The sequence below is a fragment of the Polypterus senegalus genome, chromosome 18 (assembly GCF_016835505.1).
Source record: "Polypterus senegalus isolate Bchr_013 chromosome 18, ASM1683550v1, whole genome shotgun sequence".
NCBI lineage: Eukaryota > Metazoa > Chordata > Cladistia > Polypteriformes > Polypteridae > Polypterus > Polypterus senegalus.
Window position 1 is genome coordinate 48574422 of NC_053171.1, and position 16535 is coordinate 48590956.

Consider the following 16535-nt stretch of genomic DNA (forward strand, 5'->3'; position numbering starts at 1 on the left):
CGCGGACAGGCGGCGGTATACTGTGCAAAGCGCGCGCGCGCGCGCAGCAGCCTATCCATGTGTGCTCTCTCTCTCACCCTCTGTGTTCTCGCGGCGTGGGGCCAGGTGTATTTGAACCTACGACATCTTGTGGAGCGAAACAATAATCTGCTTTAACTAAGAATCCTAACTCGTGGTCATGGAAGGCCACAGTGATTGCTGGTTTTTATCAGGAGCGTTTCAAGGACTTGCAGGTATTGGGGCCTTAGCTCCCGTTGTGATTGCAAGCAATCATACGTCATACACATGTTTAAAATATGCGGGCTTTGGTCCCTCTTGGCGGTTGCGTATGATCATATGTCTTGCATTGATTAGCGGCAACATCATATGCCATGTGCAAAAAATCGGGCACTTAGCTATTTTGAAGATTTATGTTATAGAAAAAAGCTTTTCTGGTTTTCATTCCAACCGGGTTCCTAATTAGAAGATAGCCCTTGCCGATAATGAAAATTTGCATTTAGATATATTGCTTGTTAGTGCTTTCATTCATCCCAGACAATTTTTAACTATACTGTATAGTTGAGTATTTTTTTCAGGGAACATTATCCATATATTTTGTGAACTGGAATAGATTTGTACTTCACAATGCAAATACAAGCAAATTAAGCATACTCTTGCACAAAAATATTTATCACAAATTTCACAAATACTATTAAGTACACCTACATACACACTACACAGTTAAAGCCATGAATACATATGCCCTACCAATACTCGCATATTCCTTTGGTGCTATAAATCAATTACAAATAGACCTACAACACCTCCAAAGGAAAACAAGAACTCTACTCTCAAAATACAAACACCACCACCTACCCAAAAGCAGCCACAGAATATAGATATAATGAATTTACACAACATGCAGGTTAATAATTTAAGAAAGGTCTTTCACTCAAAACAGCATACATCAACACTACACAAAGCAATATATCATACTGACACAAACTACACAACACTTAACTTCAAAACCACAGAGGACATAACCTGCACACCATTTAGTACAGAAGCACTGACCCTGAAAACATTGTATGGCAGACATCCTCATGAACATGGCCTACATTGTGTGGGTAAGATTACGTAGCTGGCTAAGCCACGTTGATATGTTTGGCAAGACAGAAAGGTTTATGATTGCCAAATAAAATAAAGTTATAAATGCAAGGAACTACAGAAAATACATTTGTAAGAGTGCTAACATTGCAAGTATTGCCACAAGGAACAAGAAACAGATTGTAAACTACTCATACAGACAGACTACATGCACATGTACAATCAAGTGTCAAACATTAGATATCAAGAACTTGCACTGCAACACAAATGAGTAGTCATCATATTAGAGATACACCCCCACCACAGTACTAGAAAATGCTTCACATAAAATATACAGAACTATACCAAAAGATAAAACTATTCACCATAACAGACCCGACATAATACTGGTAGACAAAAATAAAACTACATATAATAATGACGTTGATGTACCAAACACACACAACTTACAAAGTACACACAAAAATGAAATACAGGACTACAGCACACAGAACTACAATAAAACATATGCTGTGTGGACTGTAGGGGGAGCTCCAGCTCTCCAAACACCCAACTACAAAGAGGCACAGACAAAAGTTTCAAGTACAATGAGCTTTTATTGTATACTTTACTACTTTAGTACTTTAAGAGTACTTTATTGTACTCTTATAACAAGCATTTCCCATGCCATAACTAGAATGCAACTGTGATATACCACACAGCAATATAGCACCCTGCATCTCTGTAAGTCTCTTCTCTCAGTCCCTGTCTCTGCCATCACTCCTCCTCACAAGTGCTTTCCTCCTTCCTCCTGATTCTGGCTCCCGGAGTTGAGGCAGCTGGCTTCTTTTATGTAGCACCCAGGAGTACATCCGGTGACCTGTAAGTTTGGTCCGGAAGCACTTGTGAGTTGGAAGCCAGAAGGATTGCCAGCCCCTGCAGCAAATCCTGGTGGCACCCACGGAACCCATCAGGGCCATGCCAAAAAACTCGATTTCCCAAGATGCCCTGTGGGAATCTGGGGCAGCATTCCAACCCAGGCAAGCTGCCATCTAGCAATCCTGGGGAGACAATGCCTTGTGCACGCTATCTCCCCCGGTCCTTCCATCTAATGAACTTCCTGGTTGTCTGTCATGGCTAGTTGTGGAAAACGGACAAGGTGATCATTGTGCCTATTTATTGTACCCACCTCTGGTGTCATCCCAAGTGAACTACACAAAAGACTACAAACATTATACATAAACCAATACACAGACAGGATACAATAGAAAGCAGGCATTTAAAATACATGTCATATAGTGAAGAAATTCTTTAACACAAACAGAATCCCCTAACACATATATATGTTTACATCCCACATAAAACTGACCTACGGTTTGGCCTAGACCTAATAGCAGCAGCAGAACTATCCCAGAATATATTTTGAATAATAACGGTACCTGTGGATTTTCCTAGAACCGAGACATGGATTTTTCATCATTTGGAACATTTTGGACAATTTTAAATTAGATAGATGTGCTCAATAAAAGATTTTAAGTTGAATGATTGAATGCTTTTCACATATGGAGCTACAGTGAATTTTGTGCATGGCTGCTTTACACTCATTTTCAAAAATGTTGTGTGAGATCCTTTTCCCACTGTACTCTGGGATCTTTAAAAGGAAGGGACTTCAAAATTTAAGAAATTCTGCCTGAGTCTTCAAGACTGATTCATATTTCTTTTGGAATAGAAATTGGTGGGTGGTCAGGAAAATTGGGCAGATTTTGTTTAGTAAAGTTTCTAATTTGGAGATAGTGGAAACATTGTGTTGATGGGAAGCCACATTTACAGTGTAATTGTTCATAGGGTTAAAATACATTATTTATATACAAATCTCTAAATGATTTAATCCCATCTATTTTCCAAACATTAAAACATTAAAAACTGTGTACGTTTGAGAGGATGGAAAAAGGTGTCACAGATAAAATATTCTATAACTTGAAGTACTTCCTACATTGGTTCCATATTCTGAGTGAATGAAGGACAATTAGGTTGTTAGTATATTGATGATATCTTGCATTTACTGGTGTACAAAGGAAGGAATATAAAGAAGTATTGCAGATTTCATTTCTGTTGCAGACCATGCTAGTCTGTGTCAATGTCCAGGTTTTTATAGGTTGTACCTATATGTTGTAAAAGACATAAATCGTTTGCAACTAGTGCAGAATGCAGCTGCTAGAATCCTAACTAGAAAAAGAAAATCCGAACACATTTTTCCAGTTTTGATGTCACTACACTGGTTACCTGTGTCATTCAGGATTGACTTTAAAATTCTGCTTATGGTTTATAAAGCCTTAAATAATCTCGCCCCATCATATATATCGGAATGTCTGACACCTTATATTCCAAATCGTAACCTCAGATCCTCAAATGAGTGTCCCCTTAGAATTACAAGAACAAAACTTAAAAGAAGTGGTGAGGCGGCCTTCTGCTGCTATGCACCTAAAATCTGGAATAGCCTGCCAATAGGAATCGCCAGGCTGATACAGTAGAGCAATTTAAAACACTGCTGAAAACATATTACTTTATCATGGCCTTTCTATAACTTCAATTTAACTTAATTTAACTTAATCCTGATACTCTATATGTTCAATTCATCATAATAACTATTCATGGTGGCTCTAAAATCCGTACTGACCCCTACTCTCTTTTCTGTTTCTTTTTCCGGTTTCTTTGTGGTGGTGGCCTGTGCCACCTCCACCTACTCAAAGCTTCATGATGCTCCAACAATGATGGATAGATTAAAAGGCAGAACTCTTCGTGACCATCTTCATCAAGCCCTTCCGTGAGAACCCTAAATCCAAAGAGGACTGTTTCATTTATGTTAGGTAGAATGTCCCGAGGGGACTGGCCGGTCTCATGGTCTGGAATCCCTATAGATTTCATTTTTTCTCCAGCCGTCTGGAGTTTTTTTGTTTTTTCTGTCCCCTCGGCCATTGAACCTTACTCTTATTCGATGTTAATTAATGTTGATTTATTTCGTTTTCTTATTGTGTCTTTTATTTTTCTATTCTTTATTATGTAAAGCACTTTGAGCTACTGTTTGTATGAAAATGTGCTATATAAATAAATGTTGTTGTTGTTGTACCATATATTTGCCACCCAGCAATAAAACTGAAAATTAGGTAGAGTCATGCCACCTTCTGATTTACGTCATTGTAGGGTTGCACTTTGGATACGTGGATATTTTGAATTCCAAATAAATGAAGTTATGATTGAATCTAATTTCGAATCAAATCAAATTTATGCAATGTGGTGAATAGGTAGTCCCATTCAACCATATCAAATGCTTTTTCTGCATCCAAAGCTAATAAGATCTCTGGAGTGTTAGACTTTATGCACAACTATATTACATTAAATATGCATTGAAGATTGGAAGCTATCTACCTTTAATAAATCCGGTTTGGTCTTGTGATATTACCGAAGGGAGGACTTTCTCAATCCTTTTAGCTAGAACTTTGGAGAGTACCTTAATATAATTATTCAGAAGTGAGATTGATTGGGTTGTATGATGTACATTGTAATAAGTCCTTATTTTTCTTAGGAAAAACAGTAATTAATACTTGGCAAAAAGTTTGAGGTAGAATTTTATTATCTCTGGCTTCTTTAAATGTTGCTAATAAAGGGGGAGCTTACTTAATTGATTTTTTTTTATAAAATTCAGCAGGGTAGCCATTAGGACCTGGTGCTTTCCCGTTCTGAAGCGAGTTTATAGTGTCGAATAATTCTGATAGTGTCAGAGGTTTATCCAATTCCTCTGCACTGAGATTTACTTTAATATTGTCTTCCACAGTAAACTCCATTCCTCAAATCTACAGTCCAGAATAATGGAAAGGTACAGTTAAGACACAGATATGTTTGTATATGTATATGTATATGTACTAAAAAATATTTTCAAACCTGCTTAATCCAGTCCATGATGACAGTCCATGGGTGGAAAGCAGGAAACAGACTTGGACTAGTTTGGAGTCCATTGCAGGGGTCACTCCTGCTGTCACGTGCACTTTCAAGTATACGTTTACAGGGTTTAGAATAACCAGTTATCCCAACCTGTATGTCCTTTCGGATGTGGGAGGAAAGCACATAAAGGTAGAATGTTCAAACTCCATAAATACTATGATTTAGAGCAGAATTCAAAACTTGGGTCATACATTTATGAAGTAGCAATGCTATGCACTGTTACCACTATGCTGCCCAGTGAAGAAAACCGTGAAAGTTTATGCTGCTGAATAAAAAACTACCCAGATTGTTCTCAGTTTCTTTTCTTTTGGGCTATTAAGGAAATGGAACATTTGGCTGCCTATATACAGTATATTTACAGAAAATCATAAAATTATTGAACATGAAATAAACAAAGCTTTTGATTTTTGGTCTTCCTAAAAGTAAATATATAAATTTGATAGTTCCCAATGGGCTATAAGATAATATTTTTAATTACTGAGTTGCTTGATTTTTCTATGTTATCTTTCATTCATCTGTCCATCTATTTTCATTCATGGTATCTATTACCTACTCCCAACAGTATTTGGAACAAAGTAGCAACCAACTCTGGATAAACCTCCAGTCAGTAACATGACAAGCAGATGAAAGCATCCCCATCTGGGTGGGAAGACCTATATGGACACATGGAAAATCAAAGACACTGGAGCTCTGAGGCAGGGCAGTTAACCACTGTGTCATGTGTTGCCTCCATATGATTTTATTTAAAAAAAATGATATAACACCCAGTTCTGACAGGATGCAACTGAATTTTTGACTTCCTAAGTAAAAGACAGTCTGCAAAGATTGGCAACATCACATCTTCCATTCTGGCCCTCAAGACAGGCACTCCACAGCGTAGTGTCCTGAGACCCCTTCTCTATTCCATGTACTCTATGACTGTTTTTCCAGACATAGCTCCAACTCCATCATTATATTTATTAAAGACACCACCATCATAGGCCTTATCACCTGCAATAAGAAGAGGTCTACCTGCCAACTCAGTTTTCTCACTCTAAAACTATTGGTTATAGACTTCAGATTTTAGAAGGCAGACCACACTGACATCTATATTGGGTGGGTTGAAAATGCTTTTGAAAGGGTGAACAGCTTTAAATTTTTTGGAGTGACCATCGTTGATGAACTAAAGTTGGCGCAATACATTTTGGCTCTTGTCAAGAAGGCTCACCGTCACTACAGGTTGGACAATGCATGTATGTTTGTTTTAAAGAAAAGAACATTTTATCATTTATAAATTCTAAGAATATGTACTAAACTTTATAAGACAATTTTGTTCTCCTACCAAGCTCAACCATCCATTCAGAGCTGTTCATTTACAGTTAACTTTTCTTTCAAATGGTTTAAAACATGTCCTAATAATTATATTATTAAAGTATCATGAGTTTTGGTGTATTTGCAAGAACCAGCAACCAGACTAGACAGCAAAAACTCCTATATGTATTTATATTCTGTACCAATCAACCATTTACTCTGCTGTTGTTAAACTTCATTAGTCCAGTTCAGGGTCAAGGCAGGAACCAGTGCACAAGCTTAAGTTCTGTCCTTACAAAAATACCTGCACATATTCTAACCAATGCACTGCTATACTGACTAATAACAAACAGTACAGATGGAAAAATTACAAATAGTATGAGCGAAATGCTAAAACAGTAAGTCTGAATATAGCAATAGGTTTGAAAAGATCAACTCTGAGTAAAAGTAAAATTGATGAAAAAACTGGTGTTGTTTAATACACTTATAATGAACATGCATAAAGACACACACACACACATACAGTATATTATATATAAAATACTAGCTGTGTAAGCTCATGTTGTAAAAAGCTTTGGCCCCTAGAAACCATGGATTCTGGCACTTCAATCAATCAATTGCATTGGTTGTGCATTAGCGGTTAAGGTTCTCTTTTCTCGGCGGTTTCATTTAGCCGACATGCTCGCCTCCGTCAGCGGCTAAGTGAGTTTCGCTCTCCTTGGAGATTTAGTTTTGCCGATGTGCTCGCCTCGTTTGTGTATTAACGGCAGCAGTTTCACTTTCGCGACAGAGTCGCTTTGTTTGAGCTTCATGCTGTAGCCTCACACTTCCAGGCCACACAGACAGACAGACACACACACACTTCCACGCATAGACGTTTATATACAAGATAAAAATATAAAGTATACACAGAACAATAATTATTAGTACTGTATATGTCCAGCCCATTCAAATGACAGCCTGTAGGCCACATGGGGCCCAGAAACAACCTCTGAGTGGCCCACTGGCCAGTCCGTGGTCCTGTCAGAAATACAGAGAAAAAGTGAGAAAAACACATTTTGCAAGCCTTCAGAAAATTCCTATATAAATTCCTACAGTAGTATAGACTATGAATGCAACACTTCACGTAGTCTAGCAACTTTCAACATACAATCCAGTGCAGTGTTGTGTGTTCCTAGGAGTGGTGGTAGTAGTCTATGACACGGTGATTTTGTTGTTTTTTGTTTTTTTATGATGGTACTTCAGCCACTATTTCTGGTGGTGGCATCAACTACATATTAAATGATTCTATAATCAATGGTGTGTGGAGTCTTAGTTATATTCCAGTTTCATCAAGTGAGTGTGAACATGGATTTTCCTTAATGAATGTTGTTGTTATTCCAATGAGGCCTTCATTACTGACAAGCACTGTTTCTGCACTTCTCTTCATGTGATTGGTTGGCCCTTCACTCATTCGCTTCGATCCTGGGGATTCATGTTTGTTATTTGGACGACGATCGGTCATTGACATACAAAGCAAAGAACGAATTAGAAAGACTGCATTTAATGAAAACATGCAAAAAGTTTGGAATATTCTTTTGAATTCAGCCAAATTAAACACTGAGTGCGTTGAGGTACTATGTACCGTTTCTGTAGAATGTACAGCTCATTATTATCCTGTGGTTAATATTCTTCAATTTTGGAAATCAAGTACAATATTATGCAGTATGATACGTTTACGCAAGTGGCATAAAAACGCAGCTGCCTTGCATTAAGGACATGCTGGGTTCGTGTCCAGGGTGTTCTCCACGTGAAGTTTGCAAAGCGTTGTGAGTAAAGTACTATATAAATACAAAGAATTATTATTACTAGGCTGACCCGCCTTTTAAGGCGACCGACTTTTAAGTTGACCACTTCTTAAGGCAATTCAATATGTAGATCAATTTGCTATTTTATACAGACTCATTAATTTGGTTATATTGCATTTGAGCGGTATTACTTTAATACTTGTAGTTTCTGTTATTTTTGTGATGAAATTTAAACTTTTTTTTTATATTGAGGTCGCCCTTTTGAACCCCCCTGATATTTACTACGCGGTGAGGCATTTGTACTCCATCAACATTAATTATTTCCAGAGACATAATTTTGTCTATTTTTCCAGCGCATCGCACACAAAAGCAAGGGAACAATGGGAGCACCAGAACTCTGCTCACATTATGTTGCTTCGTACCGCAAGCTGCAAGTAGTTAGTCTGTGATAAGCGGAATACCGCTACGCTTTCCACTCACAGGACGGAAGGACAATCCCGACTGCTTTTATATAGTAAGAAAGAAGAAGATGATATCGCACAGTCTGGAGTAGAAAATCATCTTTTACCTGTAAAAACGAAACTACAAATCCCATCGTGCATTGCAAAATGGACAGGGCGTGTGTGAAACTCCGCGCCTGCGTAACACTCACGGGACGGAAGGACAATCCTGACCGCTTTTATATAGAAGGATACTTAAGGATTTGTCAATTTCACATTTTAAACGTTATGTTTTTTCACCAATAAACAAAACATATTATATATATATATTGTAATAAGAATGAGTCGGAGACATCATAAAGATTTGGGGCAGCCACCTGTATAATTGAATCGGCTGCAAAAAGTAGTTTTAAAATGCACGATGTGCTTAGTTTAGAGTCCAGAACAGAACTGCCTGTACTGAGGCAAGATGGCAGTTTTAAAGGGCTGGAAGGGAAATGACGTCATCTATGCCGAAACTGGGAGTGGTGTCCTTGTGCCCGGAAGTGGCGTCATCCTTGGGGCCGGCAACAGGCGGGATTTCCCGGAAAAGGTCTGCAAGGGACTGAGAGAGACAGTCAGTACACTTCGCCACACCCTGGCCTGGCATAGAATTACTAGTGTTTAGGCCCTTCAGCTGATTCCCATGCGCACGTTTGTGACAATATATACAGTATATACACCTTCACAGTACCTCAAACTTGATCCAAATGTAACAAATGTTTACAAAAATGACACTCCTAATTACACGTGTATCCAAATTTAAAAGGGAGTCATTGAATAAACATTGCTGGTTTTTCAGTACATTTATTTGTGTTGGTTTAAAATGTGTCATTACCTGCTACATACTGACCTCTGAAAATGTCTGGCCCTGCTAAATTTCTTGGTTTGAAAATCTGGCCCAACTGAATTTGTAATTGAATTGTGTTGGTATAAGTGATATCAGAAATAAATTGTTTATTGCTCTCTGTCCTGCCTTGTTCTACAGTATATTAATTCACAGGACTTACATTCTCCTTTACAGTTATTTAGCTAGTAATTTAATATTATCTCTCCAGTTCATTAAAGTGTGTAATTGGTATTCTATTTAAATTATTCTGTTCCTATGTGTACTATGATAGTACTTATGCTATCTATTCAATGGGAAAAATGGTATAGCTTGAAGAATGCAATGTGTAATTACTATTAGTATAAATGGGATATAGGGAAAGGAAAAATGACAGGAGGCTAGTAATTTCCTTCTAGCCCATTGGATGGCAGCACTTGTCCCCGACTGGGAGAAAACACCCAGCCCTGAAGCTGCCTGAGAAAACGAGCCCTTTAAGGACTATTGTGCTCAGAGAAATTAGGTAAGCTAGGTGGCAATAAAGGGTGTTCCACCATAGCGTTCCTGCAACTCAAACTACACCTCCTTAGAGGAGTCAAGAGTCAGGAGTTGAATTTGGCATGAAGACTCAGGGCTGAAAGAGGAGGTCAAGATTGTAAGGATGTTTGTGAGATACATGGGAGATGGGAAGTGAATAAACCACCTCAACAAGCAGACAGGGCAGTTGCCTTTGTGAGGAGTTTCAGAAGGCCAGCAGTTTTGTCTATTTTCTGTTCTTTTGTTAACCTGATCACTCCATTATTGTGACAATTCTATCAGTTTTATCATTGTTAAACACACACACACACACCAACACACTTTGTTATTATTCTGGTAGTGGACAGACACTAGGAGAGTCCTATTCATCTGCTCTATTATATCCATGTAGCATGGATTATAAGGCAGAAATTACATATTTTTTATGCAATATTTATGATAGGGTGAATCAAGTACTCAAGGACATCAGTGGAAATTAAGGGGAAGTGCATTTAAAACTAAAGGTAGCACTCCTTTACTTAAAGAGTTCTGTGACTCTGGAACAAACTACCAAGACATGTAGTTGAAAGCAGAAATCTTGACAAACTTTAAGAAGAATCTGGATGAGATATTGGGACAGCTTGATGAATGTTTCTTATGTTTATGACACACATGTTCACAAAAACACAAAAAATTAGATATGATAATGTTTAAACTGATCATTTCCGTATTCCATCAGTCATTTGGTACACTACAAAATTGGAATTGTATATTATATGTAATACATGACAGTATCTAAAAAAAGGAAAATCAAAATTCAGCATTTAGCATTTACTTCTCATACTTTTGCAAATAATAAATACACAAATGTTTGTATCTTATTACAAAAAATTATTACACTATAAAATTTTAAGTGTTATACAAATTTTATCTACAGCATACCGTACAAAAAAGGAAACTGGTAGATATTTTCAAATGATATAAGAAGCAAAAACAGTAATTATTGTTGCATATAATGCTCCATTTAAATAATTTATTCAGTATTTTGTAGTTAATATTGTTGTGGATTTATGCTATTAAAGCAGCACAGCAATGAAACTATCTTTCAAGCAAAAACAAAGTATGAATTTATTTGCAGAGCAGGCTAAGTAATATAGATAGTAAAGAGCCTCTTGTCCCTCCCTTTATGACCTGTAAATACTAATAAGACAGCATAATTTTTAAACTCCTTTACAAAACAAATAACTGCATTAGATGTAAACTCAGAGCATAGCAAAGTGTTGTCGAAGCTGTTTAATAAGTTGTTGAGTGTCCGTATGGTCTGGGTATGCTGTCTCTGCTTGCTTTGCAGCTATGTAACTGTTCTGAAGGTCTCCCACCTAAAGAGAAAATACAAACAAAATGTTCAGTAGGTTCACCAGTAGGTGTACTGTTATCATTATTTAGAATTACCCCTTTCCTTAATGCAAACACAGTACTTTAGTACAATATTTATTTAGAATATCTGTCAAACAGAATGTTAGTGTTCCACATTCTGCTCCTATGTTTGTGGCATTCAGTGTTACCTCCTCCAGTGTGGAATTACAGATTAAAAAACTAATCCATGCAACTTTTGCAATATAGTTCCTTCCCTTTAAATATCTTGGCTCATAAGGGTGTTCCCAAACTCTTGTTTCATTTTATCTTTTGTCATATGACCAAAATGTATTACATGTTATTTAGCACCTACAGAATTTTGCAGTCTGTGCATGTGACAATAAATTCCCTAAAAACATGTTTCAGGAAGATATAAATATATTTTTATTATAAACTGTATAGGGTTTCAATTAAAAGTATTTTGTAACAACTCAAGTGCCACCAATTTGGCAAAGGACAGGAAACAGTACCACTGATTATCCCATGGAAACTAAGGGATCTACAATGGGAATGACATAGCCTCTGTGTTAAGTCACTTTAGGAAACAGGGACAATGCAGCCAGTCACTGTAAATAGTGTCAAAAAATGAGTGTGAGACAATTATGTTCTAGGATGAAGCTGCGGAGAGTAGCCTAGGCCATCAGAGCACAGGCAGCCCAGTATGGGCTTGGATGCTTTATCCACAGACAAGTAGAGAATATTAGAAGAATGCATGCAAGCCTTAATGTGGCAATGTGGAATTCACCCTCGAAAAATAGAAAGCAAGCTGCCAAAAGTAGAGAATAAAAAGCTGGTCTCCAGGCTATTAGGCTGCAGAACATGGTTTATAGAAAAGGAGTATGGATTATTTTGTCCATGTAATGGTAATGCTGGGCATTGTCCTGCTAGGCAGCACATGGTCCTTTTGAGATGAGCAGCTTGCAATTTGGAAGCTGGCTGAGGCACTGGGTCTTTAAGTGTTACACGAGTCTCAGTGCTGCATAAATACTGGGAGCCACTAGAGGGAACTCAAGCCAGGTATCCTTGTAGTTAAAGATGCTTTTCCGCATGGAAGTAAAGCAGGATGAGTTTGAGAGCCACATCACAAACATACTAAGAGCCCACAGACAAAGAAAGAAAGAAAGATAGAAAGAAAAAATCTCACTGAGAGGAGAAGGAATGGACAAAGAAGTACAGTTTAATTCATATAGTACCTTCTCCTATAGTAAGTACCTATTCCAAACCACTTTACAAATGCAGTTGAAGGAAAACTAATAATATATATTTTTACATTTTTTATCTCAGGCAAGTTAAGTAATTCAATTAGAGTCACACAGTGAATTGGGGGCATTGATGGAAATGGCAACCATTTGGTATAAAGTAGGCCATATTGCCGGTAGGGCGGCACGGTGGCGCAGTGGTAGCGCTGCTGCCTCACAGTTAGGAGACCCGGGTTCGCTTCCCGGGTCCTCCCTGCGTGGAGTTTGCATGTTCTCCCCGTGTCTGCGTGGGTTTCCTCCGGGCGCTCCGGTTTCCTCCCACAGTCCAAAGACATGCCGGTTAGGTGGATTGGCGGTTCTAAATTGGCCCTAGTGTGTGCTTGGTGTGTTTGTGTGTGTCCTGCGGTGGGTTGGCACCCTGCCCAGGATTGGTTTCTGCCTTGTGCCCTGTGTTGGCTGGGATTGGCTCCAGCAGACCCCCGTGACCCTGTATTCGGATTTGGCGGGTTAGAAAATGGATGGATGGATATTGCCGGTAGTATAAGGAAAAGTCTAAAGTTGTGAGAAGGAGAGATAGAAGAAGAAAGGAAGTGTGCTTTATGGTACAATGGAAGTAGGTAAGTAGACAAACCAAACTTATTAAGGAAAACCCAGAAGGATAGGAGGGTTTGCTTTGTCTTTTATTTCCTTTGCATATTTTGAATTCCTTTGTGTTACTTTCTTTTTGGAGTTTTACTTTATATAAACATACAATTACTGATATTTTGAGACTGTTTGGCATTATTCTGAATGAGATAATGTGCTGAGATGGTGCACTTATCCTAAACACAGTATAATCAAGTGTCGAATTACAAATACATTGTATCTATTTTAAATTTTGATAAGAATATATACATGGACTTTCCTTCCTGGCTCACTATTACAATCTAAAAAGTATAAAGTAACATTAGAGTGTATCAATTAAAAATACTTAAAATCAAGTTCAGTATTTTAAATTTCTACCGAACACAGAAGTTATGAAGCTGACATATTGAAGAATGCCTTCGAAGTAAAAAAACAAATATTTTCACAGAACTTTTTCAGTTATTTATTTAATATAAATATATATAAATATATATATATATATATATAAATATATATATATATATATATATACATATATATACATATATATATATATATATACACACAGTATACAGTATATATATATATATATATATTTTTTTAAGTAGTAATAGATGTAATTTTTGGATAAAGTTTTACCTTTTCGGAAAGTGAAGAAAAGTTGAAATGTGGTTCATACATATGGGGTGCCAATGCTGAAGATGTCCTAAGGAAAGCCTTTGCCTGTAAAATAGAGACATTCACAGATAGGCAAACAGATGTTTTAATGATAAAGTTCAAAACACAATTAACACAAAAAACTTACAATTTATCAATAAGCACAATACAAGTATGTGTGTATTTTATGGCCATGCATATTTAACAGGGAAAAACCATTTACTTTTAGCTAATCCCAGTTGTGTTTTTTCTTCATTCATTTTATTTGGTAAAACATCACAGAATCCTTACATTTTTTAACAGAGTCATTATTTTTTCCTATCCACAAGATGGAGTAAAAACCAAACACATACAGTTAGGTCCATAAATTTTTGGACAGAAACTTTTTTCCAATTTTGGTTCTGTACATTACCGCAATGAATTTTAAATGAAACAGCTTAGATGCAGTTGAAGTACAGACTTTCAGCTTTAATTTAGTGGGTTGAACAAAAAGATTGCATATTGTGAGGCAACTAAAGCATTTTTTAACACAATCCCTTCATTTCAGGGGCTCAAAAGTAATTGGCCAATTGACTCAAAGGCTATTTCATGGGCAGGTGTGGGCAAGTCCGTTGTTATGTCTTATCAATTAAGCAGATAAAAGGCCTGGAGTTGATTTGAGGTGTGGTGCTTGCATGTGGAAGATTTTGCTGTGAACAGACAACATGCGGTCAAAGGAGCTCTCCATGCAGGTGAAAGAAGCCATCCTTAAGCTGCGAAAACAGAAAAAACCCATCCGAGAAATTGCTACAATATTACGAGTGGCAAAATCTACAGTTTGGTACATCCTGAGAAAGAAAGCAAGCACTGGTGAACTCAGCAATGCAAAAAGACCTGGACGCCCACGGAAGACAACAGTGGTGGATGATCGCAGAATCATTTCCATGGTGAAGAGAAACCCCTTCACAACAGCCAACCAAGTGAACAACACTCTCCAGGGGGTAGGTGTATCGATATCCAAGTCTACCATAAAGAGAAGACTGCATGAAAGTAAATACAGAGGGTGCACTGCAAGGTGCAAGCCACTCATAAGCCTCAAGAATAGAAAGGCTAGATTGGACTTTGCTAAAGAACATCTAAAAAAGCCAGCACAGTTCTGGAAAAACATTCTTTGGACAGATGAAACCAAGATCAACCTCTACCAGAATGATGGCAAGAAAAAAGTATGGAGAAGGCGTGGAACAGCTCATTATCCAAAGCATACCACATCATCTGTAAAACACGGTGGAGGCAGTGTGATGGCTTGGGCATGCATGGCTGCCAGTGGCACTGGGACACTAGTGTTTATTGATGATGTGACACAGGACAGAAGCAGCCAAATGAATTCTGAGGTGTTCAGAGACATACTGTCTGCTCAAATCCAGCTAAATGCAGTCAAATTGATTGGGCGGTGTTTCATGATACAGATGGACAATGACCCAAAACATACAGCCAAAGCAACTCAGGAGTTTATTAAAGCAAAGAAGTGGAAAATTCTTGAATGGCCAAGTCAGTCACCTGATCTTAACCCAATTGAGCATGCATTTCACTTGTTGAAGACTAAACTTCGGACAGAAAGGCCCACAAACAAACAGCAACTGAAAGCTGTTGTAGTAAAGGCCTGGCAGAGCATTAAAAAGCAGGAAACCCAGCATCTGGTGATGTCCATGAGATCAAGACTTCAGGCTGTCATTGCCAGCAAAGGGTTTTCAACCAAGTATTAGAAATGAACATTTTATTTCCAGTTATTTAATTTGTCCAATTACTTTTGAGCCCTGAAATAAAGGGATTGTGTTAAAAAAATGCTTTAGTTGCCTCACATTTTTATGCAATCTTTTTGTTCAACCCACTGAATTAAAGCTGAAAGTCTGCACTTCAACTGCATCTGAGTTGTTTCATTTAAAATTCATTGTGGTAATGTACAGAACCAAAATTAGAAAAAAGTTGTCTCTGTCCAAATATTTATGGACCTAACTGTACATTTGGTAGGTTACCTATGGTACAGACGTGAGTGTGGGTTTGTGTGCCATGTCCTACAACAATATCCAGTCCAGTCTTTTGTCTTAAATGAATCTCCAAATAACCTCACAATTTAAGGTTTAAATCACAGAAAGGTTCAGAATACAACTTGTTTAAGTTTGTTTACAAAAAAACTGAATGTGTTCAAACCCACGCCTAAACCAATTAAAAGGTCAAACCTAGTTACAAAGTTGTAGTAGTTGCAAACCTAATTGTAATGCTTTTACATGACTTAAATACATTTTAAAACACAGAGTAGTCAAAATGCATGAAATGGAATTTGTCATGTCAAGTGAGGATTGGCCACAAATAGGAAATATGATATCATCTACAGTATCACCCAGGGACTTTCTTAATTGGATAATGTACACAGAAGATACTGTATACTTGTGTAAAGTAAGCTTATCTTTTCAAAGTATGAACTTTGTGTACAAGTTTATTTAATTATGTTACATTATTATGCATATATAATTCATGAATGGGTTGGCACAGTAATTAGCATCAGGTTCAACCTTTTCCAGGGTTATTTTCTGTCTTGTGCCCACTGCTGCAATATTCTTTGGCTCCAAGTGACTGTAAAAGTGGATTGAGCGAGTTCCATAAATGAAAACATTGAGTTACTTAAAGGATTTACACATTC

General features: G+C 37.5%; 1 protein-coding gene across 1 annotated transcript in view; it reads right to left on the minus strand.

Moving 5' to 3' along the window:
* Positions 1–10778: 10778 nt before the first annotated feature.
* Positions 10779–16535, minus strand: part of ttc8 (tetratricopeptide repeat domain 8) — a 50083-nt gene continuing 44326 nt past the window's right edge. The window contains exons 13-14 of the mRNA XM_039741855.1: positions 13841–13924; positions 10779–11341 (exon numbers count right to left, since the gene is read on the minus strand). Of these exons, the coding sequence (XP_039597789.1) occupies positions 11225–11341; positions 13841–13924 (201 nt within the window). The 3' untranslated portion in view covers positions 10779–11224. The remainder of the gene's footprint in view (positions 11342–13840; positions 13925–16535) is intronic.